We start from the raw sequence: 25,655 nt of genomic DNA, 5'->3' as shown, positions 1-25,655 counted from the left end.
CCCCCAGTTGAGAAGTACTAATTTAGGTAATTGACGCGAGGGAAACAGTGAAATCGGCCACACTGGCCTCAAAGGCCGTGTTAAGGTCCCTCGGAAAGATCAGTCTGAACTGGTGCCCTGGAAATGGCCTCGACTGGGTGCCCCGCGTCCTAGCACCTGAATTCAGAATGGCTTTTCCCGAGTGCTGGCCCGGAATTCCCCAAGGGCCGAGTGGGGCAGCAGAGCCCTGTCCTTCAGGCGGTGCGAGGGAGGGTCCTCTTCCCCAGGGAGAGCTCCCCGCCGGGCATGCCCTCCAAGCAAGCCTCCAAGCCAGGCAGCAGCAAACCCTTTACATAAATATTTGTCTCCAGGAGAGCTGCTCGCCCTGTAGCAGGGAAGCAGCCACAGACAGGATGCGAATGAAGGGGCGTGTCCCAGTCCAATAAAACTTTATTTACAAAAACAAGTGTGGACTAGACTGTCCGGCTGCCCTATTGTGCTTCCATCCAGGGTCCTTACTTGAAGATCCAGGTTTTGCTGTTAGGAACAGCACTGCTGTGGAATGTACTAAACCTGTTCTAGTCCATTCTAGAACAGGTCCCCTAGGGCACTGTGTTGCAGAGTTCTTCAGGGCAGGGTGTGCAAAGGCTCTGGTCTCAGCACTTCCCCCGTCCACCCTGAGACCAGCTGAAGACCCTGAAGAGCCTTTGTTGATGTGGACGAGTCACGTGTGGCTTTGAGGTGCCCTTCTCTCTGCTTGCTGCCCCCAAGCTGGGAAATCGTGTCCCCTCTGCCTCATCCGGGCTCTTGCTGCATGGAATTGTCTTCCCCCCGTTCCTGTCGGTCTGTCTTGTGTGCACACTGGGTTGCAGGCTGAGCAGGACTGGTGAGCGGCCAGGGCTGTACCCCCCAGGAAGAGGGGCAGAGCAATTTCCTGCTTCCTCCCTCTCAGACTCCCAGGTCGGCCTGGCGGGTTCTCATCAGAGCTCCCTTTCCTCCGCCAGCTGTAGGTCCTTCTTGGTATGAGGCTCACTGCCCTCCCCACCTCTCGCTGAAACAGCTGGTTAGAGGCAACCCAAGAACTACCACTTGCCAAGCCCAGGGACATGAGTCCCTGCCCTCTTGGGCCTCTGGGCAGCACCCAGCACCCTGAAAAGCATCCCTTAAAAGTGTTACGAGGGGGCGCCTGGGTGGCTCAGTGGGTTAAGCCGCTGCCTTCGGCTCAGGTCATGATCTCAGGGTCCTGGGATTGAGCCCCGCATCGGGCTCTGCTCAGCAGGGAGCCTGCTTCCTCCTCTCTCTCTCTCTCTCTCTCTCTCTGCCTGCCTCTCTGCCTACTTGTGATCTCTCTCTGTTAAATAAATAAAATCTTTAAAAAAAAGTGTTATGAGGGGACAGAGACTGGGGACAGAAACGGTAGGCATGGGAAGCTCTAATCCCGGTTTCCAACAGGAACCAATGTGCTTAGCTGTCAAATCACTTACGTGTTTAGTTTGCTCTTATGCTGTCCGTGTGGTTGAAAATTCCAGATGTCCTGAAATGTCCAGAAGGCATACTTGGATTAAGATAGAGAGGAAGACATGGGCACCTGGGTGGCTCAGTGGGTTGGGCCTCTGCCTTCGGCTTGGGTCATGATCCCAGGGTCCTGGGATCGAGCCCCGCATCGGGCTTTCTGCTCAGCAGGGAGCCTGCTTCCTCCTCTCTCTCTCTGCCTGTCTCTACGCCTACTTGTGATCTCTGTCAAATAAATAAAATCTTAAAAAAAAAAAAAAGAGAGGAAGACATAAACACTGTGGGCAGTTTTGTCTTTAGACCTGAATCTGCTGTACAGGGTTACGTGCCCCAAACCACTGCACGTGTCCTGTCATAGGAGGTTTGAGGGATTTTCGGTGCGAAGTGTGCCTCTACGGGTTGTTAAACTTCAGGTTTAATCTTAAGGTCAGGACCTCGAGAGTGAGGAGTAGATCATCTGTTGGGGAGTTTTTGTAGCTTTTATGAATATCGTTAGCCTCGGTGGAAATTTTTGGACTTTTTTTTTTTAAGACTTTATTTTTAAGTAATCTCTACACCCAGCATGGGGCTCAAACCCGACAACCCCGAGATCAAGAGTCGTGTGCTCCTCCATCTGAGCTGGCCAGGCGCTCGAGAACTTTAGAATCTTGATGATGAATGTAAGTGTAATACACGTTGGCGTGAGGCAGGCCTGGGCCTAGCCTGTCTCCCGTGGTTCCCAAATGATCGTGTACAGCTTTGGGCAGGCAGGGTCGGGGGAGAGGGACACATAGCACATACCCTCTCCTATAGCAAACAGTTGTGCAGCCTTCCTGCTGACCTCAGGGACCCTTCTGGAAAGTTCTAGAAATGGCTTCAGGAAGCAGCCAGAGGTGGCTTGTGACCAGGAGGCAGAGTCCTGTGCCCGCCTCCCCCAGCCTGAATGCCCCCTTCCGTGCCCTGTTTGTGCCTCTGTCCGCATTCTTGCGTCGCTAGGCCCATTGGCCTCCTCCACAGGGCCTGTGCCTGAGCAAATCCAGGAGCTGACAAGAGCCTGGCTTCCTGACCCGCCATGGGCGGGAGGGGCCCGGTCTGGAACTGGCTTGGTTCCAGCCCTCCCGCCACCTCTCAGCTGTCCAGGTGCCTTGATTTATGCTTCATTTCCCGTCCCATGAGTTGTCCTTGTTTCTCGTGACATGTATGGGACTCTCATCTGCTTTGCTGCTTTCCCTGTCACAAGGCAGTTATGTGGACTCCTTCGTGTGACAAGGCCATGGTTTTGCCCGCACATAAGGCTGTGGACGCGCTGTGAGGTCGCTGTACGTGTCTCGGGGACACATGGAAAGGTCTGTCTAGCTTAGGGGTTCTCCCTGGGGGTGATGGTGCTCCCCTGGGGACGCTGGGAGGTGTCTGGGGACATCTGTAGCTGTCACCATGGGGTGCTTCTGGCATTGTGTGGGCAGGGCTCAGGGCTGCTGCTCAGCCCCCAGCAGTGCCAGGACGGCCCCCTGCAGAGCGATTCCGCCCGATGTCAGCAGCGGCGAGGGGTGTCTGCCTCTTGAGCTGCTGGGCCCCAGGGTGCATGAGTCTTGTTCTAAGGCCATTTGGCCCGCCTTCTGCTGGTTTCCTTCTCCTAGTTCCACTGGGGACACTTGTGTTTCTTCGTCTGTTTAAATTAGCGTGTTTATTGTGGATTTGTATGTTTATAAGCTTATTTGTATTTACGTATGTATTTGTGCGTCTCAGGTCCTCAGTAACATCGAGAGGAAGGCTCGGTGATTGCTCCCATATCCCGCCTCCCACACCGCCATTCTCCCCCGCTCCCAGTGTCCGCACCAAGTGCCGTGCGTGTTACAGGCGATGAACCCACGTTGACCCATAGAGGACATTAGGGTTCGTTTCTCGTCCCGTCGGCTCGGATCTCTGTGTGACATGGGCCCGCTGCTGTGGCTGGGGCGGGCCTCCCGGCCCTGGAAGTCCTCGGCGCCCCACCTTGTCCGTCACGCCTCCTCTCCCAGCCCCTGGTCCCCACTGATCCTTCTGCTGTCTTCACGGTTTTGCCTTTTCCAGAATGTCACCGAGCTGGCGTCACCCACTATGCATCTTTCTGGGACTCCCTTTTCTCCTTTAAAAAAAAAAGCCAGCCCGACGCGTTGTTGAGACGTAATTCACATGTCGTATGATTCACCCGCTCAAGGGTGCGATCCAGTGGTTTTCCGTGTCTTCACAGAGCCGTGCAGCCATCACCGCGGCATTGCTAGGACATTCTCTTCACCTACATACTTTTTAGTGTCCCTTCTCAGCCCCTGACAACCAGTCACCAGCTTTGTCTGTGGAGGAGTCTGGTCTGGGTGTGGACTCACACCGCTTGGGGCCTTCTGTGTCTGGTTCCCTCCCTGAGCATCAGGGGCTCGGGGTCTGTCCCTGGTGCCATGTGTGTGGGCGCCTCACTACTGTCCACGGCCGAGGGACCTAACTGTGTGTTGGGGGCATGTTGTGTGTATGCGTGTTGTTCCCCGCCCCCGCGTTGGTGGACGCGGGTGGTTCCCCCCTTAGGCTGCTATGAGTCCTGCTGCCGTGAACACGTGTGTGCACGTTGACTTGTCTCTTCCCAGCTGTGTCCCCACTACCCATCACAGCTGTCCTGCATTGGTCCTGTGGTGGTGGGGGGCTGGCATTGAGGCTTCCCCCCTCACGCTGCGTGAAGCCATGGGGTGTGCCCAGGAGCTCCGTGGCTATAGGCAAGTGTCCATGTGTCCAGAGGCCTTCTCCCGGGGAGGGGGCGACCATTCACCAGATGTTTGGTTTGCGCTGAATGACACAGCAGCCGCTGCAGTGAGGGGCTTTGGGCCCTGGAGCTCGCCTTCCCTGTGACCCAGGGGCCGCTTGCCTGTTGACAGCCACCAGGCCTTCCGACAGCCACCCAGGCATCCCCCCTTTCTCTTTTTCTTTAGGACACTGCTTCTGAATGGGGTAGTGCAGCCCTCAGGGGACACTGGGCCATGTCTGGGGACATCTCTGGTCCTCACGACCGGGAGTGCTCCTGGCATCTAGTGTGTGGGGTCAGGGGATGCTGTCTCCCCAACCAGTGCCCAGGATGGCCCCCCGGGGAGCAGCCTGACCCCATATATGCCTAGGGCGCTGTGGGCAGAGACCTGCCTTAGGGATGTTGGGAGAGAACAGGATGCACTGGAGGGGCCTTGCTAGGTGTTGGTGGGGTGCCGCGGTGCCCGGGGGACAGCTTCAAATAAAAGAGAACTCCTCGGGCCTCATGTGCCACTGGGATGTGGCTCAGATGACAAAACTTTGCACACTGTCACCGGGCGGTCCTGAGGATGGCCGGCCTCAGTGGTGTCAGCACAGTCCCACCAGGGACTCCTGTGGGTGCGATTGGGGGAGAGAAGCTCGTGGAGAGGGGCGGGGCCAGCAGGGAAGCTGGCGGATGTTGGGTCTGCGTCTCCTTCCGGTAGGATGGGGGCGTCTCTCCCCGTCCCTCCCCCTCGGCACCACCCGAAGGCCGAGGGTAAGCTAGATTGGCTAGTTGGGTCCCCGTAGGCGTGGTCCCGGCACCGTGCGAGGCGGGGCAGCTTCCCATAACCCAGATGACCCCAGGTGTTGGCAGGCCCCTGGCAGGGAGGCAGAATCACCCTGGGCCAGGAACCCCTGAGTGGGGGGATTCCACAGACACCCCCCCCCCAGGAGTCTGCGTTCAGTAACTGCATGACCCGTTGAGGTCCTGGGGTGCTGCACACATTGAAATACACATACTGTGTGGGGGGAGGGGGTGGCTTGCCCATATTGGGGGGTCACTCTGGTTTACACTGCCTGACCTCTTGGGGTTGGATTCTGGTGTCTGGGGTGAGCAGGGACCTGGCTTAATTTTCTCCCCTGAGTGATTATCGAGGAGTCTCTGTGCTTGCTGCTGCGGCGTTTTGAGCCAGGTGACGCGGCGCTCCCTGGCGGGCAGGCTTCCCCTCCGTTTGGCTCCAGTGCCAAAGGCCGTTTATTGTTACTGGACCCAGTATTAAGAAACACCCCCGGCATGTGATGGGTGCACCCAGCACGGCTGGTTATGCTGGGTGCTCCCAGAACGTTCTCTGTGTGCCGCGGCGAATCCTCGTTGGAGAGGCTCTGAGGGTCCTGATGGAAAGGGGTGACTGTGTTACCCGCCCCCGCCCCGGCAGTGTTGTTCTGTGGTAGATCTGGATCCCACCCTCCACGAGGGCAGATCTGGTACCTTGCTTGTGGTGTATCTGCTGCCGGGCACCCAGAGGGGGAGCACTCAGTGGCCGGCAGGCCAGTGACCCTTGTCTTGGGATCTGTGCAGATGGAGGACGGCCACACACTCTTTGACTACGACGTTCGCCTGAATGACACCATCCAGCTCCTGGTCCGCCAGAGCCTTGTGCTTCCGGCCAGCAGCGCCAAGGAGCGGGACTCGGAACTGTCGGACACAGACTCGGGCTGCTGCCTGGGCCAGAGCGAGTCCGACAAGTCCTCGAACAGCGGCGAGGCGGCCTCGGAGGCAGATGGGAAGGCGGGCCTGGCGGATGAAGACACGTGGGACGAGACGGAGCTGGGCCTGTACAAGGTGAGTCTCTCAGCAGGCTTGGGGTTGAGTGTGCGCCCCACAAGGCTGCTCTCTCCACCCCCAGGGCCCCGGGTACCATGCCCCATGCCCCTCCATCACACTGGCTTTCTGGTAGCCCGACTGCAGGGTCAGGCCAGCTGTCGTCCTTCCCTTGGCCGGGCACCCCCGTCCTGCTGTGAAAGTCGCCGGCGGGAGTGCTCCCGAGGCTTCCCCGTGGAAACGCAGAGTGATCCAGCGTCCCTTACTGATCCTTGACGGCATGCCTCGTGTCTGGGTTTTGTGGGGCTCTCTCTGCCCGTCCCAATGGAAGGAGAACCAGAGAATCCTCAGGGCCATGGCTGAGAAATCCTATTATAGTCATTTGGGTTTGAGTCCCAATCCTGAAGCATCCGGCCCCCCGGGAAATCAAGCAGCCTCTTGTCCGCGTTGTGGGTCCGACATGTTGGGTATCTCTGGCTGGATGAGTGTTTTCTGGTTCCCGGCAGGCCAATGAGTATGTTGACGCTCGGGACACGAACATGGGGGCGTGGTTTGAGGCCCAGGTGGTCAGGGTGACGAGGAAGGCCCCGTCTTCGGACGAGCCCTGCAGCTCCAGCTCGACGCCGGAAGACGATGTCATTTATCACGTGAAATATGACGAGTGAGTGTTGCTGCACTTGGACAGGCCGCGGTGTTGGCTGTGTCCATGGGCCCTGGAGCTCGGCACCGGCTAGGGCATGACAGGATATAACGACCCAGGAGGCCACCCCTAGAGGGCTGACCTCACGGGGACCCCCTCCTCGGGGACAGCTAGTTGCAGATGCGCTCCCCCCACCCCGTTTCCTGACTTCTTCTGTCCCTACCATGCGTCATTGCCGCGCGAGGCCTCTCTAGATCCGGTTGGTCGTCTGTCCCTTTCTGGCACGTGCAAGTACTTAGCACTTAGCGTGTGCCGGGCACAGGGGTCCGTGTCTCTGCACGTGGAAGAGGTCTGGGACGGGCTCGGGTGACCACCACAGGTGACTCCAGGCTGGGCGGCTACATCTCCTGGCTCTGGAGGCTGGGACTCCACTTCACTGTGCTGGCGGGTTGCTTCCTGGTGAGGCCCGTCTTCCCAGCTTGCAGACCGGCCGCCTTCTCGCTGTCCTCACACGGGCTTTCCCTTGTGGGGCCGCGAGAGCCTGCCCCGGTGTCTCCTCCTCGTCTTGTAAGGACCCCCGGCAGGTCTTTTTTCCAGGGACACCGTTCAAGCCACAACACCTGTAATTCGAACGTGTCTTCTAGGCCTGGGTGTTTTCCTTACTGGGAGCTGAGCTCATCGGGGTGGGGACTTGATGGGCCACTGTGACCAAAGTAACCTGCACTCGTGTGGGCACCTCTGCCGTCAAGGGAATGAAGTCGGGTGTGCCGCGGGGTCTCATGACCGTGCGGGTTTCCTCCCAGCTACCCGGAGAACGGAGTGGTCCAGATGAGTTCCCGGGACGTCCGGGCCCGCGCCCGGCACATTTTCAAGTGGCAGGAGCTCGAGGTGGGCCAGGAGGTCATGCTCAACTATAACCCGGACAACCCCAAGGAGCGTGGCTTCTGGTATGATGCAGAGATCGTGCGGAAGCGCGAGACCCGGACGGCGCGGGAGCTGTACGCCAACGTCCGGCTCGGGTGAGTGGCGCGGCTCCGGCGCTGTCCAGCCGGGGCCCCGGCGGGGAGGCCCTCCGTCCCTCATGTCCCTCCGCCTGGGCGACGGTCTCTGAACCCCAGGCCCCGACGGTGGAGGTTTTTGTTGTGTTGTTCTGAATTTGGTGAATAGGTAATAATCCCAGAGTGTCAAAATCCAGGCAGTACTGAAGGAACGTTCTCCCTTCTTCGTTCTCGTTTGGTCACCCACTTCTCCTTTCCGGAGACCTCTCTCTTCTTGTCACCTGTGCGTAAGCTAGCATAAACAGGCACAGAAGCAAAGCGCACGTAGGATACAGTCTGCATCCGGGATCAGCAAAGTGCAGTCTGCAGCCGGATCCAGCCCTCTGCCCGTTTTGGCAAATAAAGTTTTATTGGCACACAGCTATGCCCATCTCTTCACTGAATACCCGTGGCTGCCTTGGTGTTAAAAGGGCAGAGTCCAGTAGCTGAAGAGAGGCTGTGTGGCCCACCAATTCAAAAATACTGTCTGGCCCCTTTTAGGTATTTGCCAAGCTCTGTTCTACATGTGCGTGTGCCTGTGTAGATATACATGACAGAAAACTCACCACCTTAACCACTTCTAAGTGTGCAACTCAGTGGCATGAAGCACACTCAAGCCATTGTGCAGTAATCCCCACTCTCCGTCCCTAGAACTTTCTATCTCCCCACATGGAGACTCTGTCCCCATGAAGCACAGACTCCCGACCCCTTCCCCAGCCCTGGCTCCCACCATCTGTCTCTATGTGCATGGGACTCCTGGGGACCTCCTGGGAGCAGAGTCTTGCAGGCTTTGCCATCCTGTGTCTGGCTTCTCTTCCTGAGCCCGGTGTCCTCAGAGTCCATCCACCACAAGGTGTCAGGATGTCCTTTTTTGTGGTCAAGTAACATTCCATCATGTGTGTAATGCATATATACACACAGATATTTGGGTAACAGCATCTTGAGCAAAGCACAGCAAGTGCAAAGGTCCTGGGGCAGGCCATGCCTGGTGCATTTCTAGCAAGGAAGCCAGTGGGGTGGAGTGGAGGGGGAGAAGAATCAAGACTGTGGGAGCTTCCAAGCAGCATGGTCCAGAGAGGTTTGGCACTGGCATTCTTTCTCTTTTGCTGGTAGCCATTGGAGCATTGGACCATTGAGCATTGGTAGCATTGGAGCAAAGCCACAGGCTTTGACCTACAATTAAGAATTCCAGCTCTGGCAGCCTAGAGAGGAATGCACTGCAGGGGGCAGTGTAGGAGCAGGGACACCAGGGTGGAGACCTACGCGGGTGTTGGGGCAAGGTTCTGGGGCTCAGGCCAGGCTACGGCCACGTTATGGTTAATGAAGAACGAGTGTGTTCTTTCATTCTTTTCTCTTTTTTCCTTGTTTTCCTCTGCTCTCATCTTCTAAATGTTCTCCCTTCTTTCTATTGGTTGATTTTGTTCTTTCTCTAGTTTCTTTTTTTTTTTTTCCTTTAAATTTATTTTTATGTTTTTTTTTTTTTTAAGATTTTATTTATTTATTTGACCGAGAGAGACCAGCAAGAGAGGGAACACAAGCAGGGGGCATGGGAGAGGGAGAAGCAGGCTTCCTGCCAAGCAGGGAGCCTGATGTGTGGCTCGATCCCAGGGCTCTGGGATCATGACCTGAGCCAAAGGCAGATGCTCAACGACTGAGCCACCTGCGCATCCCCTTTTTCTAGTTTCTTGAGGTAATAAGAAACTTAGGCTGTTGATCTGCGGCATCTCCCCTCCCTAACGCCTGCCCTTAGCGCTATACATTGAGTTCTCAGCACTGTCTTCACGGCTCTCCATGTAAAAGTTTGCTATGTTGTATTTTTCTTTTTCTTCACCATTCTTTTTTTTTTTTTTTTTTTTTTCCTTCCAGACTTCCTCTCTGGCTCCTGGCTTCTTTAGAAGTATTGTGTTTATTCCTAAGTGTTTAGAGACTTCTGCATTGTCTTTCTGTTACTCATTCCTAATTTCTTTTTTTTTTTTTTTAAGGTTTTTTATTTATTTGACACAGAGAGAGCACAAGCAGGGGGAGCAGCAGGCAGGCAGAGGGAGAGGGAGAAGCAGGCTCCCCGCTTAGCAGGGACCCTTCCTCCCGTGATGCGGGGCTCAATTCCAGGACTCTGGGATCATGACCTGAGCCAAAGGCAGTTGCTCAACCCATTGAGCCACCCTGACACCCCCTGATTTCTAATTTGACTTTATTATTATTATGGTTTTTTCTGTGGCCCCTGGTAGGGTCAAAGTTGCTGAATATTCTGCAGTTGCTTGAGGAAAAACCAGGATATTCTGCTGTTGGGCAGAGTGTCCTACTTCCGTCTGTTAGAGCCTGTTGGTGCTCCCTTCTGATTCTTGCTGATTGTCTGTCTGGTTCCCCGTCAGGTGCTGAGGGGTGCCAGCGTGCCCACCCTCACTGTGGGGGTGTCTGCCTCCGCTAGGCCTCAATCAGTGTCTGGGGCACACACGTTCAGGGCAGCTCTGTCTTCCCGGCTGAGGGACCTCTCCGTCATGTTGTGATTTCCCTCTTGTCTAGTGGTGTCCTGGCTCCCAGGTGCTTGTGTGTCTGTCCACACCTGCTTTGCTTTTTCAAGTTAATGTTTGCAGGCTGTATTTTCTTTCCTTTTACTTTCAACCCGTGTAGTTGGATTTGGCACATAACCGGCGTGTTTTTTAATCCATCCTGGCATCTTGCCTCTTGATCGGCACATTCACACCATTCCCGCGAGGTGAACATTGGTGTGTTACGACTTAACGTCTGCCAGTTTGTCCTTTGTTTTCTGTTTGTTTCCTCCGTTTCTCTTTTTCCATCGTTCCCATGGGTTACCTAAACACATTTTAGGATTCTGTCCAGATTTGCGTACTGTCTTTTGAGTATCGCTGTGGATAGGTTTTTTAGCGGTTCCTCTGGATTTTACCATAAGCATGCGACCCACTGGTTGTCCCTTTTGCCAGAAACCCATCCTTACTTATGTCCGTTTGTACTCACTGAGTAGCAGACGGAGTTCAGATCTTTATCTCAGTCCTCCCCTGTGTCTTGCAGAACTCCTAAAGAGGATAATCTGTCCGATGTGCCCACTTTTCTGCTTTTTCTGTTTCTCTTCTGTTGCTCCTAAGAATTCCTTCCTGTATCATTTCCTACCTGAGGAGCTCCCTCCCTCATCCTGTAAGGGCGTGTCTGCCAGCAGTGGATTCTGTGGATTTTCCTTCACAGGAGGGTGCTACCAGCCTTGTCATACTGAGGTGACTCTCAAGCATTGATTCATTCTATCCATACATGCTTTACAATTCATTTCTTCTTTATTTCTGTCAAGTTTTTATTTATTTGAGAGAGCATGTGCAAGCATCAGGGGAGGGAGAAACAGGCTCCCCACTGAGCAGGGAGCATGATGCGGGACTGGATCCCAGGACCCTGAGATCATGACCTGAGCTGAAGGCAGAGGCTTAACCAGCTGAGCCACCCAGGTGCTCTACGAGTCATTTCTTTAAAGTGACTCTACCTAGACAGTTATGACGATGTTGTCACAATGTAAAGATGTCATAATTTCTTTTTTTTTTTCTTTTTTAATTTATGTGTTCATTTTAAGTCTTTTTTTAAAAAAGATTTTATTTGTTTATTTGACAGAGATCACAAGTAGGCAGAGAGAGAGAAACAGAAGCAGGCTCCCTGCTGATCAGAGAGCCCGATGTGGGGACTTGGTCCCAGGACCCTGGGATCATGACCCGAGCCCAAGGCAGAGGCTTTAACCCACTGAGCCACCCAGGAGCCCTCATTTTAAGTCTTTATGCCTTTTTTTTTTTTTTTAAGATTTTATTTATTTATTTGACATAGAGCACAAGTAGGCAGAGAGGCAGGCAGAGAGAGGGGGGGAAGCAGACTCCCTGCTGAGCAGAGCCCGATGCGGGGCTCAATCCCAGGACCCTGAGATCATGACCTGAGCCGAAGGCAGAGGCTTCAACCCACTGAGCCACCCAGGAGCTCCTAAGTCTTTATGCCTTAATCATAATTTTTTTTTTTAAGATTTATTTATTTATTTGACACAGACAGAGATCACAAGTAGGAAGAGAGGCAGGCAGAGAGAGAAGGAGGGAAGCAGGTTCCTTGCTGAGCAGAGAGTCCAAAGCAGGGCTCCATCCTAGGACCCTGAGATCACAACCTGAGCTAAAGGCAAGAGACTTAACCCACTGAGCCACCCAGGTGCCCCCGGTCATAATTTCTTAATGACTTATTCAGTCACTGATTTGTTTTCCAATTTTCTCACTTGTTTTTGTAACCTTTTGTTTAGTTGGGTGTACAGAGCCTGCGCAGACTTCAGTTAGCTCAATCTGTATCACTTAAGCCACTTGCATCTTCAGGTCTCCCGTCCTTTTCTCTTTCCCCCTTTCCTCACCAGGTTATTTATTGAGGAAGCCAGGTTGTGTGTCCCACAGACTCTCCACGGCCTGGGTTTTGCCTTCCACGCCCTGTGGCGCCATGTCCTCTGTGCCTCTGTCCCCAGGGTTTCCCGTGAGCCGGCAGGATCATCTGTGCCTGTGCAGCCCGGGTCCGTGGCCTCGGCCACTCATGATGTCAATCACTCAAAATATGGCGAGCTCGGGCCAAGCTGACCCGGAAGTGTAACGCACACTGAAGGTCAGGGACTTGGTGCTGGGCAGGAATACGAAATAGCTCATTCCTAGTTCTGTCCTAGTCATCACCCGTGGAAATAGTACCTTAGGACCCGTGGAAATAGTATCAGATTACGTAAAGCCCAGCATGGATTCTGCCTGATTTTACTCGTTCAGCATGGTGGTTGGAAAACACAGAATGACACAGGTGGCACGTGTCTGGGACTCCACTGGCTTGCCATTGGACACTGTTGGAGATGTGGGGTTGGCCCCTGGCCGTCACTTGAACTTGGAGGAGTTTTGCATTTTGATACAAGGAGACTGAGCAGACCTCACCTTTCAGTTTTGTGTATGGGGCCTTGTTTAGTCATGGCTGCCTGTTGAAAGGTTAGAAATTCTTGTCTCAAGGGCATGTGATGAAACTGGGGTTTATGCGTTGTCTTGGTCTTGTCTCTGATTTAGTAGGACTTGAACCAGCAAGGGGAGAAGCTCAATGAATGTGAGAGGCCTTGATAAAACTAGATAGAACCAGAGGCGTTTCTCTGCTCTGAGCAGCGTGGGAGGTGGCAGAGTCCTCCCTGCTGAGGCACCTTGGCTTGGCCAGCTGGAGTGTTCTAATGGCTTCTACCTCACAGGGGTGGTTCGCTCAATGACTGTCGGATCATCTTCGTGGACGAGGTGTTCAAGATCGAGCTTCCGGGCGAGGGGAGCCCCGTTGTCGAAAACCCAATGAGAAGTGAGTTCCGATCCTGTCTTTCCGTGACTCCCCCGTCGGGTGTGGGGTGGGGGCGCCCCGTCCCGGCGCCGCCGGAGCTGAGCCCCGCCTCCCTCGTCCAGGGAAGAGCGGGCCCTCGTGCAAGCATTGCAAGGACGACGAGAACAAGACCTGCCGGGTGTGCGCCTGTCACCTGTGCGGGGGCAAGCAGGACCCCGACAAGCAGCTCATGTGCGACGAGTGTGACATGGCTTTCCACATTTACTGCCTGTGCCCGCCCCTCAGCAGCATCCCCAAGGAGGACGAGTGGTGAGCGGACGGGCTCCTCGCTGCGCGTCGAGTTTTCCTGGGGGTGTCCGGTATCCCCAGATGAGCTTTACCTTCATTGCTGGGCAGCGCTGTGAGACGCCTGGGGGAGAGGGACGAGCGTCTGGGCGTCCAGCAGAATGTTCTAGCTCTGTGCCACCTGTCAGGGCACACGTGGCTACTGAGCACGTCCGATTGGGGATCGGGGGCGGCTGGGTTCCTGCTTAATATTCCTGAATTTAGACTGAAATGCTCTCCCTTCCCCAGACCGCGCAGGAGGGCTGGGCGCGGGGGGTGGGAGGCAGGCAGGGACAGGAGGTGACGTCCCTGCTGTCACAGGTACTGCCCCGAGTGTCGGAATGACGCCAGTGAGGTGGTGCTGGCGGGTGAGAAGCTGAAAGAGAGCAAGAAGAAGGCGAAGATGGCGTCAGCCACGTCCTCCTCGCAGCGGGACTGGGGCAAGGTGAGGCCGCCCCGCGCCCCTCGCCCCCACCACCCTCCCTGCCCCACATGCGCTCACTCTGCTCTTCCTTTGGTCCCGGACGGACAGGGCATGGCGTGCGTGGGGCGTACCAAGGAGTGCACCATCGTCCCGTCCAACCACTACGGACCCATCCCGGGGATCCCTGTGGGCACCATGTGGAGGTTCAGAGTCCAGGTACCCCCCGACTTCCTGGGCTCTGGGGCCGGGCCCACGGGTACTGGCCTCCCAGAAGCCCCTGCGCCTGGGCAAGGACCACCCTGGGGGCAGGTGACAGGGTTGGACTTCAGGCCAGCTCCTTCCACGGTGGGGCTCAGACTTGGGGCTTCTGGGGGAGGGGCTCTCGGAACAGGTGTGATTGGCTTCGGCAGAAAAGTCAGGCCGCTGGCTTTGGAAGTGGGAGCCAGAGGGTTGGGTTGAGCTGCTCTGTGCAGCCAGTCCCAAAGGTGCCATTTATCACCTGGTGGTTTGCGCAGGTCAGCGAGTCGGGGGTCCATCGACCTCACGTGGCGGGCATCCACGGCCGGAGCAACGATGGGGCTTATTCCTTGGTCCTGGCTGGGGGATATGAGGATGACGTGGTGAGTGTGGGGGGAGCGGTTCCAGATTTTTAAAAAATTATGTATAAAATAAAAATTCTATACACATAAAATTTATTCTTTCAAGTATTTCTGAATGCACAGCTCAGCGGCATGAAGCACACTCCCACTGTCGTACAGCCACCCCTACCCTCCGTCTCTAGAACTTTCCATCTCCCCACACAGAGACTCCGTCCCCACGAGGCACGGACTCCCCACCCTCTGCCCCAGCCCTGGCTCCCACCGTCTCCGCTCTGCCTCTGGGGACGGGACTCCTCTGGGAGTGGGGTCCTGCAGGATGTGTCCTGGGTCTGGCTCCTCTCACTGAGCCCAGTGTCCTCAGGGTCCCTCCCCATCGTGGCAGGTGTCAGGATCCTTTCTCTTCTAAGGCTGGATCGTGTTCCGTCGTGTAGATGGACTGTACCATGTGTATCCTTCATCTCCCAATGGACAGGGGGGTTATTTCCACACTTAGCTTTTGTGAATAATGTGACTGTGGACATGGGTATGCAAGCATCTCTTCAGGGCCCGGTTTTCACTTCTTTTGGGTATAGACCCAGAAGTGGGACTGCTGGATCGGACGGTAACTTGTTTTTAATGTACTGAGGAGCCTCGGTACCGTGGTCCATCACGGCTGCGCTAGCTTGGTCTCCTCCTGCTAGCACACGGACGCCCGGGTTCTCCTCATTCTGTGTCTTTGAGGGGTGTCCTCTCGATAGGTGTGTGCGGGGTAGTTGTTGGCCGAGTCTCTCCTCTCCTGGGTCTGGAGGGCTCAGCCTGGCCTCCTTGTCTGTTTCAGGACCACGGGAACTCTTTCACGTACACAGGCAGCGGTGGTCGAGATCTTTCTGGCAACAAGCGGACTGCAGAACAGTCTTGTGACCAAAAGCTCACCAACACCAACAGGTTTGCAGAAACAGGTTTCCTTTCTTTGCTAGCAGGCTTCTGCCCTATCCTCCAGCAGCTACACGGGGAGAGGGTTGGGTCTATTTTAGGGTGTATGGTCAGGAAGTTCAGATTCCTGTTACAAGTGTGATGGAATGTAGAGATGAGGAGATCCATTTCTTTCCTTCTGTTTGCTAAAGGCTTGTGAGTCCGTCAGATGTGTTAAAGAAAACTTTTTCCCTTAGGCCTCTGTTGTAACCACTCAACTCTGCTATCACAACACAAAAGCAGCCTCAAAGCCCACATAAATGAACGTGCATGGCTGTGTTCCAATAAAACTTTATTTGCAAAACGAAGCAGCAGATTGCTGACCCCAGACCACAGGATGGGGAAGGACTTTGTAAGCACAAAAAGCCTTCTGACGCCAAAAGAAAAGCTGGAGATTTGATAACTTAAATATTATAAATTACATCAGTAGAACCCATATGTAAAATGAAGAGGCAGACTATTTGTGGGGTGGGTGTGCTGCAAACATGACCTATGATGGTTAGGCTTTCCTATATAAAGAGCTTTGCAAATCAATAACAAAAAAACGAAGAAAAGCAAAGGACATACAGGTCATTCACAAGAAGAGTGCAGAGCACCAATGACCATGAAAAGTTAAGTTCAACTCAGGTTATCAAAGATACAAATTGAAGCAGTGGCGAGGCTCCGGAGTGGTCCCGAAGGAGGTGCTGAGCCTGAGCCCTGGTCTGCCGGTCCCGGGGCCCACGTGGCCCTTGGTGCGAAGGCCCTGCCTGTGTTCGCACACCTCCATCTGTGGAACTTACTCTTGCATAGTTCTGGAGCCCAAACTCTGAATTTGAGGGATGGGCTGGGCTGTGCTCCCTCTGACACCTCTGGAGGGGGATCCTCCCTGCTGCTTCCAGCTTCTGGTAGCCGTCGGTGGTCTCCGGTGTCCCTCCAGCCTTTGCTTCCTTCATGTGGCCTTCTCCCCCGTTCCTATACCTCCACTAACCCTTCCTTAGCAGGACACCAGTTGTTGCTTTTAGGGCCACACTAGTGCCCCCTGATCTCCTCTGAGCTTGAACGCATCTGCGGTCACCCACTTTTCAAGGAAGGTCGTAGTCACAGGTTCTAGGGGTGAGAATGAGAGGCTCTCCTCTGGGTGGTTGGAGATGGGATCCAACCCACAGTGATTCTTCCCCCAGGGCGCTGGCTCTGAACTGCAGTGCCCCCATCAACGACCGCAAGGGGGCCGAGGCCAAGGACTGGCGGTCCGGGAAACCGGTGCGGGTGGTGCGCAACGTGAAAGGTCGCAAGCACAGCAAGTACGCCCCCGCCGAGGGCAACCGGTACGACGGCATCTACAAGGTGAATGGCCGCCCTCCTGCCGGCCCCGCCCTCCTGCCGGCCCCGCCCTCCTGCCGGCCCCGCCCTCCTGCCGGCCCCGCCCTCCTGCCGGCCCCGCCCTACCCCTGTCGACCCCGTCCCCGCTGACCTCCCCTGGGCTTCCCCACAGGTGGTGCGGTACTGGCCAGAGAAGGGCAAGTCCGGCTTCCTGGTGTGGCGCTATCTCCTGCGGAGGGATGACACTGAACCTGGCCCCTGGACGAAGGAAGGGAAGGACCGGATCAAGAAGCTGGGGCTGACCATGCAGGTGCGCCCAGGCCCAGCCCATCCAGAACCTCCTGCCGCACAGCCCAGGCCCCACGCTGTCCTGCTCACAGCCCGGTTTTCCTGGGCAGTCACTGGGGACCGTGGGAGCCTGCCTTCTTGACCCGAAACTCGTGGGTTTCCTGTGATCTTAAATGAATTCCCAGGCACCGAGCTGGTCCCCCACCTTGCGCCCACCCAGTAGACCTAGGTGGTGGGCAGCTGGTGGTGGTGTCTTCACATTCATAATTTGAGGGTAGAGAGCCAGGCCTCCTTGTTAGAGCTGTGTTCTGGGAGGAGTTTGTGCGACATCCACGTGGCCTCTGGGTTCTTCCTTTTTGCTAGGCTTCATGCCGCCTCCAGGTGCGCAGGGGCAAACCCAAAAAACCGGCGGGATGTGGGGAGGAACCCTCCCCCGGAGCCCTGGCTCCCCTCCGTGCAGCAGCTAGAGCTCCCAGGGTTCAGCCCGTGTGCGGCGCGCCCTTTCTGCCCCATAATTATGGTGTTTCTGTTCATTATGGCGAGTCTCTTCACAGCTGGTAACTCAGTGTGGGACTATTTAAGGAATCTTAATTGCTACTGAGAATCAGATAGCGCCTCCCCCCGGGGTCACGAAGTTGTCTCTTGCACTTGATGTTTGCACCATGGAGAATTTCAGAAGCTAAGGAACAGGGGAGAAAAATAGCCGCGGGACGGGAGCTGCCAGCCTCTGGTGGGGGTGTCAGTGACGTCACACTTGTGTTGCCGGAGACACTGGACAGTTTCTAGATGACATGCTGGAGAAATCTCCCGTGATCGGAGGTGTCTCATCAGAGTTGGGGTTTTCCTCAAGTAATGCCTGTTAGACCCTGGGGGGACCCCAGACTCCTCAAAATTGGGTTGGGAAGTCAAGGCCTTGGGGCCATGTCTTTGTAAATCCGTTCGCTGGAGGCCCAGCCACACCGGTCCATTCCCTTCTGAGCCCTGCCAGCTTCTGGGCTACCTCGGAGCTCTGAGGCTGGGAGGGCTGACGCCTGGCCCCTCGTGGGAGAGCTTGCCTACCTCTAAACGAATCAGTGAGGATAGCGATTAGACGCTCTTAGTCGCCAGATCTGATGGCGAGCATGTTCTGTTCCTGCCCTGTTCACCGCTCCGCCTCTGCCCCATTAGGTGCACGGGGCGCCCTTAGCCCTTTTCTCCTTGGTACGTTGGGTGATTGGAGGCTCACTTCCCAGAGCTCCCTAGAGGCTGAGTCAGGAGGAGGAGTCCAAGTCTCGGAGGCGCCAGTGTGGGCTGGGCAGGGGGGGGAACTGTCCACGAGGGAGGGGGCAGGAAGGGGGAACGCCCCCCGCCCCCCGCCCAGTGGTCCTCACGGCCAACTCCCTCCTCTTGTAGTACCCGGAAGGCTACCTGGAGGCCCGGGCCAGGAAGGAGAAGGAGAAAGAGAACAGCAAGAGAGAGGCCCAGGAGGACGAGGAGGAGATGGAGGAGGAGGGGACCTTCACGTCCCCCAGGAAGGGCAAGCGCAAGACCAAGTCCGGAGGTGGGTGTCTCTGCGGGCTGCCTCCCTGCGTGCGGGCCCGGCTGCCCACCTGCCCGCTCTCACCCTCTCTGTTCTGTCCCTGCAGGTGGCAGGGCTGGCGCTGGATCCCCAGGAGGGACCCCTAAGAAGAGTAAGGTAGAGCCCTACAGCCTCACGGCCCAGCAGAGCAGCCTCATCAAGGAGGACCAGAGCAACACTAAGCTGTGGAGTGAGATCCTGAAGTCGCTCAAAGACGGGACGGTGAGTGCCTGCCACCCCCACCCCTACCTGGCCTGGATGTCCTCTCCCCTGGTCATTGTTTACGGGTGAAATAGAAAGCATTCCCCATTGCCACGTGTCTAAGCGCACAGCTCAGCGGCGGGAAGCACACTCACCCTGTCCTGTGACCACCCCATACCCTCCGTCTCCAGAACTTTCCATCTCCCCACACAGAGACTCTGTGCTCGTGAAGCACGGACTCTCCACTCCCTGTGCCACCCCTGGCTCTCACCCTCTCCTCTCCGTCTGTGTGGACGGGACTCCTCGGGGCCCTCCTGGGAGTGAGGTCCTGCAGGACGGGTCCTTCTGGGTCTGGCCACTCTCCCTGAGCTCATTGTCCTCGGGGCCCGCTCCCCTCGTGCAGGGGTCAGGGTCCCTGCCTTCTTAAGGCCGAGTAACCTTCTGGCATGGGGGCGGACCATGTTGGGTGTGTGCATTCACCTGTGGGTGGGCACTGGTGGCCACAGGCTGGCATGCACCCCTGCTGGGACCGCGGTGCTGAGCCACAGTGGGGGGCGGTGAACATCGCAGCTTCCCCGCCTCAAGCACAGTCCCCTGCATGGACCGCTGGGTCAGGAGGTCTGTCTGTGTTCAGCATTCTGAGCTGCTGAACCAGGCCTGTCTCTTCTGGATCCTCCTCTGCCTTGAGCAGGATGCGTGACCTGGATGGGTGGCTGCCAGCTTGGTGTGCTCCGGCCACAGCCCATACCTGGGGGGAATGAGCTCTCTGTGCCTCCCTCCGGACAGACCCTTCCCACCTTGGAGTTGGCCGGTTACCTCTGGCGTCCTCTCCGGGCTCTCGGTCCTGGTCACCTTGTCTCGGGGCCTTGGCCTTCGCTCCTCTGGGCTGGGTTTCTTGTCCTCACATGGGCAAGAGCTGCTTCTGGCCCCTGGAGGGTTGAGGGGCACCAGGTCCGACACTGTCACAGGGGGGTCCAGTCCGCTCTCACACGCTCTCCTCCAGTTCCAGAAGTTCCTGAGTAAAGTGGAGGAGGCGTTCCAGTGCATCTGCTGCCAGGAGCTCGTGTTCCGGCCCATCACGACCGTGTGTCAGCACAACGTGTGCAAGGTGCGGGGGCGGCCGTGGGCTGGAGCGGGGGGTGGTGTTCAGACAACACTGTCCTCATCCTGTCCACCTCCCTGGGACCTTAAGCCATGTTGGTCCTCTGCCTGTCCCTCCAGCAGGTCATAGACTACCTGCCTTAGGAGTGTTCTCTGGTTCTCCTGTCTCCAGAACGTTCTCCCCCGGCCTCCTAGATGGCTGGGGGTCCAGGACGGGAGAGGGTGGGTGGCAGTCCTAGCTTGAGGTCTGGGTGTGGCAAACATTGACTGAGCATGCCGTGGCCTGGGCTGGAGAGGTCTGAGATGTTTGGCTCTTAGAGGAGTGGGAGGGAGGGCTTCCCAGAGGAGGTGGAATCTCAAGGTGGGGGACAGAATGGCAAGCACAGAAGCCTGGACAGGCATGCAGATTGGAGCAGTGGCGGCCTGTAGGGGACGAGGGCTGGGAAGTAGGGCCTGGAGGGTTGTCAGTCAAGAGGGCTGGACTGGAAGAGAGAAGGGGGTGGGGGGGTGGGGGGTCGAGGTCTCCTCTGCAGCCGTGCTGATGCTGGGGTGGGTTGCGCTCTGTGGGGGTGTCCTGAGGAGCAGTGGTTCGACCCTGCCCCCTGCATCACCGGGAGGCAGAGTTGCACAGCTGGGTGTGCTGGTGAGTGGGGAAAATGGCTTTTTGGTAGTGTTTTCTAGTCCGACTCGGTCTGGAGGAACTTGTGGGCAGTGCAGGCAGATCGTTGGGGCGTAATGGACTGTCCTTGCCTCGCTGAGCTGCCAGCCCCCTTTCTCGCCTTGGGGTTATCCTGGTCCAGGCTCCTGTGTCCGCTGCCTCACCAGGGCCAGGGCTCTGTGACCATACCCCAGTGCGGCAGGTCAGGCCCTTCCCTTCTCTGTCCTCGGGCCCTGCGGTCCCGCTGCGCGGCCCAGGACAGAAGCTCCGCGTGCCCTGAGCAGGGGTTTTGTGGCCTTGGAAAGCCACCCAGGAGCCCCCGTGCCTCGTGAAGAGAAATGAGGCAACCCCTTCCCGGCCAGCCTCCGTGCCACAGTAGTCTGGGCTGGGTGCAAACAGACGGCACCCACGGCAGAGCTGGTGGGTCAGGCCACAGAAACTGCGTGGGGTGTGGGGAGTCTGGTACTGAGCGTCTCAGCAGAGCCCGCACGGGTGCCATGGAAGAAGGGGCTGCTGGCCTTTGTGTCTGTCCCTGGTCACTGCAAGAAACTCAGCTCCTGAGTGGTCACAGGAAGATGGCTTTGGCCTACGTGTCCTAGCACTTGATTTTGTTTCTACTCTACTAAAAAATTACTTGATTGTAGTAAAATACCCACAAAGTAAAAATTACTATCTTAAGCGTCTCTGAGTGTACAGCTCAGCGGTGTGAAGCACACGGACTCTGTCCAATGACCACCCGTTTCTAGAACTTTCTATCTCCCCAAACAGAAAATCTGTCCCCACAAAGCACGGACTCCCCACCCCCTGCCCCAGCTCCCACCATCTCCTCTCTGTGGATGGGCCTCATCTGGGGACCTCCTGGGAGTGGTGTCCTGCGGGGTGAGTCCTGGGTCTGGCTCCTGTTGCTGAGCCCAGTGTCCATGTCGTTGTGCAGCTGTCAGGATCCATTCCCCCACCTTTTTCTTTTCTTTTAAAGATTTTATAGATTTCTTTGACAGAAGGAGATCACAAGTAGGCAGAGAGGCAGGCAGAGAGAGGAGGAAGCAGGCTCCCTGCTGAGCAGAGAGCCCGATGCGGGGCTTGATCCCAGGACCTTGGGATCATGACCTGAGCCAAAGGCAGAGGCTTTAACTGGCTGAGCCACCCAGGCGCCCCCCTTTTTCTTTTTTTAAAGTAGGCTCCATGCCCAGCATGGGGCTTGAACTCACAAACCTGAGATCAAGACCTGAGCTGGGACCCGAGTCGAGACATTCAACTGACTGAACCCCCCCACAGGCGCCCCTTCCCTTTCTTTTTAAGGGCGAATAACATTGAGGTGTGGAGATGGACACTTGGGGTGTCAGCAGTTCAGAGCCCGATTTGTGACCGTGGCCCTGAGCTTTAGTTGTGTTGAGTGGAAAGAATGGTCTTCAGTCTCTGGGATCAAGGTTGTGGACTGTTGGGAAAGGAATTGAGTTCTACAGATGGGAGCAGGAGCCACAGCCGTGCACGTGGTTGGGTGTGCTGTGGCTTCGGCAGGCTTTTGGCACGGTTGACCTTCACCCTGTTTCCCGATGCTGCCCTCGAGATGTGGGCACCTACCTGCCTAGTGTTTGCCAAGTGGTGGTGCCTTCCCTGTTTTCGCGAGCAGGAAGCTGGCTGTCCAGGGCTTGCCTGCCCATTAGCTCTCTAGTCCCACCTGGCTGGCTTCTCCAGCTGTGCCACGGTTGAGAATGGCGTGTGAACCCAGAGGTCTGGCTCAGGGCCAGAGATCCTGCCGGCCTTTCATCCTGTCCTGTCACTGGCACAGGTTTATTGAGCACGTAGTATGTGACAGGGTCGGCAAGCCCGCTGCAAGTGGTGGGGGTGTCTGGCCTGTTTCACATAAGGACATTGTTAGGGGGGCACCTGGGTGGCTTATTGGGTTAAAGCCTCTGCCTTCGGCTCAGGTCATGGTCTCAGGGTCCTGGGATGGAGCCCCACATGGGCTCTCTGCTCAGCAGGGAGCCTGCCTCCTCCTCTCTCTCTGCCTACTTGTGATCTCTGTCTGTCAAATAAATAAAATCTTCAAAAGAAAAAGAAAAAAAAGGACGTTGTTAGGACGAGGTGATTCCAGAAGGTGGAAGGTGCCATTTCGAGACAAGTAGGGCGAAGGCTGCTTCTGACACTCCAGGGTCACCCGGGAAGGGCCCTCCGAGGAGGTGACTTGAGCCAAGGCATGAGTGATAGGAGAGCCAGAGGACAAACTGTTAGGTGGCACGAGCTACGCGTGCCAAGGACTGGAGGTCGGGATGCGCTTGGGGCCTGCGAGGAGCCGCAGGGAGGCCAGCCTGGAAGTAGAAAGTGAGACCCAGGGTCGGGGGAGAGGGGCCTCTGGACTCCGCGATGGTGGCTGTTGTTCGCCCCGTACCTGGGGGACGTGGGGTCAGTGGTCGCCACTTGCCCAGTGCCCTGGGGGACGTGGGATTGGGGGTTGTCGCTTGGGGGACAGTGGGACAGGGACTGTGTTCTCACCCCGCACTCTCCTGCAGGACTGCCTGGACAGATCCTTCCGGGCCCAGGTGTTCAGCTGCCCGGCATGCCGCTACGACCTTGGCCGGAGCTACGCCATGCAGGTGAACCAGCCGCTGCAGGCCGCCCTCAACCAGCTCTTCCCCGGCTATGGCAATGGCCGGTGATCCGAGCACTTCTCGCCGGCAGTTTTTAAAAAAACGTGTCACAGGGGTCTCCGCCCCCTATTTTGTTCTTAGTGGGCTTAACTTAAACAGGTAGATTCTTCTCCACTCCCTTAAAAAGCCTTGTCTTCCTGGTTGTCTCGTTTTGTTTTTTCTTTTTGAACCTATAAATTTTCAGGAGTTTGTATTGCGGCTCAGAGAAAGCAAGTTGGACTTCTCAGTGTTTTATTTGGGTTTAAAAAAAAAAAAACAAAAACAAAAACCAAGCCTGCAGTTCATCAGCAAAATAAAAAAATGGAATTTTTTTCTGAAGATGGAATTAGAAAACCGCCTTCGCGCGATGGCTGCTTCTGTCCCCAGCACCAAGCTCCCAGAAGTGCCCGCCGCCGCCGAGCAAGAAGGCTCCCGGCCGCCTGGAACAATCTTTCCAAGGTGTGTGGCTCTGGCCCCTGCAGCTGAAAAGGAGCACATCTCCCTGACCGCGTTTTGCCGCCCAAAATCCAGCAACGGCGGTGCCCAGTAGTGGCCCTGCTGTCCCCCGCCGGGAAGAGGAGAGGTCCCCGGCCGACGGGTGTGAACGCCTGTCCCGAAGCCATGCCTCCCAGTCTGCTTCTGTGTTGTGGCCCTGCACGCAGAGCCCTCTGCCCGGGTGTGCGGGGGGCTGGGGGGCCGGGGCTGTTGATGCCGGGGCTGGGCGCGTGGCCAAGGGCCAGCCTGCCTACGGCACCACAGAAGCACACGTTCGAAGCCATGTTCAAGTGCCTTGGGGTCTTTCTTTTGTTGTAAACGTGGGGCTCTCTTTTAGCACTGAATTGTTGAAAATGCCAGCCAGATTCTGCAAACTGGGGTTAGCCAGTACTTCCTGATTCTGGGTGAGTGAGTGGGGGGTGATTTCATTTCTATGGATCCTTTCAACTGACTGGTCAGCTCACCAACCGAGAATTTTAAGAGGGGGATTTTTTAAAGTACTTTTTTGAATGAAATTTTTTTGTAGTTATTGTATATGTACCAAGAAAGCTATAACTTAGGGTTTGGTTGTGTTTTTTGCTTTTGGTTCTTTTTTTTTTTTTTTTTTCCTTTTTTGGTTTTGTACTTTTTGGGGAATGATTTGTTGAGTTTTATTTTTTCCTAACTTTACCAAAGTTTGCAGCTTTTACCTCAATAGAACAGGAATATTTTAAATCCCATAACTGCAGACAGACCGGAGTGATACCGTTTTAAAAGTTTTTCTTTCCTCCTTGTTATTAGGTTTGTTAATGTGTTAGGAAGAAATGACAAAATCCCGTGTAGGCTTTTTCTAAAAAGTTCAATGTTCTTTGTCCAGATTTTAGATTCTCAGAATAAATGCCTTTTACAGATGTACCGGGTTGTGTCTTCTGTTTGCAAGTCGTTCTGGGACCCACCAGGCAGGTGCGGCTCTGTCCCCTGCCCGCGGGCAGCATCAGGCCCACTCAGGACAGGACAGATTGAAGACGTGATGTCATGCCGCAGCCCTAAGTGTCACTCAGGAGGCGTCCAGCATTGACCTTTACCGGCCAAGGGCCAAACCCAGCCTTCCAGCTTGGAGCCAGGGGTCCCTTAATGCTCGCCAAGGGAGTGGCACTGTCCCCACTTTTAACATTTGAGGAAACAGCCCCCAATCTCCATTGCGAGATCGGCTTGAATCAGCAACCGGGGGATGTGTGGGCACCAAGGGTGTTGGCGGGGTGAGTCCCGACAATGTGAAATGCTGGTTTGGGCAGAGTTCGGAGGCCAAGAGGGAGGCCAGTTTAACGGTGGGCTCCAGGGAAGGGAGCGGCTGCATTCACGGACATGATTTTTCACATCAACCTGTTGCCCACACCTTTTACTGCCGGTGAAGTAACGATACGGGCAGGACTGAGTTCACAGCAAGGAGAAAGTTCTGCCTCTCTGGGTCCTTTAACATGTGTCAAGTGTGCCCGTGAAAGCCTCCTGGGGGCGAGTGGGGCTGCTTCGTGGGGTGGATGAGAATGTGCTAGGTTTGCTGATGGCTGCGTGCATCTGGGGATGTACCAGAGTCCTTTGAGTTGTGCCCTTCTTGAATGAGCCAGTTGTACCGTAGACGATTCCGTCTCAAGGAAACGTCAAGTGCGAACGGGAAATAAAAACGGGAAGGGTGCCCAGCTATGACAAGCGGAGGAAATGCCACCAATGTCCCCAGGCAGGCCCTCACCTGGGGACAGAACACACGGAGGTGGGTTGCTTGTTGAGACTGGGCTTTTTGGATGTTTCATTTGGAGAGTTAAGAACAATGTGACTTAAAATGAGCAAAACCCAGAAGGGCATTCTTGCCATTGCTATGCAGAAAAACATCTCAACATTAGGGCATGTTTCTTTTTATAATAGGGTTTGGTTTTTTTTTTTTTTTTTTTTTTTTATTGTCATGTAACAGCTTTATTGAAAGATACTTCACCGGGTCCTAAAATTCACCCATTTAAAGTGTTCAGTTAACCGGTTTTTAGTATATTCAGAGTTGTGCAACCATCACCTCTAGTTCTAGAACATTCTCATCACCCTAAAAAGAAACCCCATCCCCATCAGCCCCCT

The 25,655-nt window shown here is 55.7% G+C and overlaps 1 protein-coding gene across 8 annotated transcripts in view; it reads left to right on the top strand.

The window, feature by feature from the left end:
- The window catches only part of UHRF1 (ubiquitin like with PHD and ring finger domains 1), a 50,527-nt gene extending 26,078 nt beyond the window's left edge, over window positions 1-24,449 (top strand). For all 8 annotated transcript variants that reach the window (XM_082735161.1, XM_082735162.1, XM_082735164.1 and 5 more), the window contains 15 exons: window positions 5,798-6,061; window positions 6,547-6,701; window positions 7,484-7,699; window positions 12,948-13,048; window positions 13,150-13,336; window positions 13,673-13,796; window positions 13,884-13,991; window positions 14,291-14,395; window positions 15,192-15,298; window positions 16,489-16,651; window positions 16,800-16,937; window positions 18,308-18,455; window positions 18,541-18,695; window positions 19,678-19,782; window positions 22,944-24,449. In XM_082735161.1, coding sequence (XP_082591287.1) covers window positions 5,798-6,061; window positions 6,547-6,701; window positions 7,484-7,699; window positions 12,948-13,048; window positions 13,150-13,336; window positions 13,673-13,796; window positions 13,884-13,991; window positions 14,291-14,395; window positions 15,192-15,298; window positions 16,489-16,651; window positions 16,800-16,937; window positions 18,308-18,455; window positions 18,541-18,695; window positions 19,678-19,782; window positions 22,944-23,090 — 2,223 coding nt within the window. In that variant the 3' untranslated portion in view covers window positions 23,091-24,449. The remainder of the gene's footprint in view (window positions 1-5,797; window positions 6,062-6,546; window positions 6,702-7,483; window positions 7,700-12,947; window positions 13,049-13,149; window positions 13,337-13,672; window positions 13,797-13,883; window positions 13,992-14,290; window positions 14,396-15,191; window positions 15,299-16,488; window positions 16,652-16,799; window positions 16,938-18,307; window positions 18,456-18,540; window positions 18,696-19,677; window positions 19,783-22,943) is intronic.
- Window positions 24,450-25,655: the final 1,206 nt, after the last annotated feature.

The sequence above is a fragment of the Mustela nivalis genome (genome assembly GCF_964662115.1).
Source record: "Mustela nivalis genome assembly, chromosome: 1".
Taxonomy (NCBI): Eukaryota; Metazoa; Chordata; class Mammalia; order Carnivora; family Mustelidae; genus Mustela; species Mustela nivalis.
The sequence above is the reverse complement of the archived record's forward strand: the minus strand, read 5'-3'. Positions and strand labels throughout refer to the sequence as shown.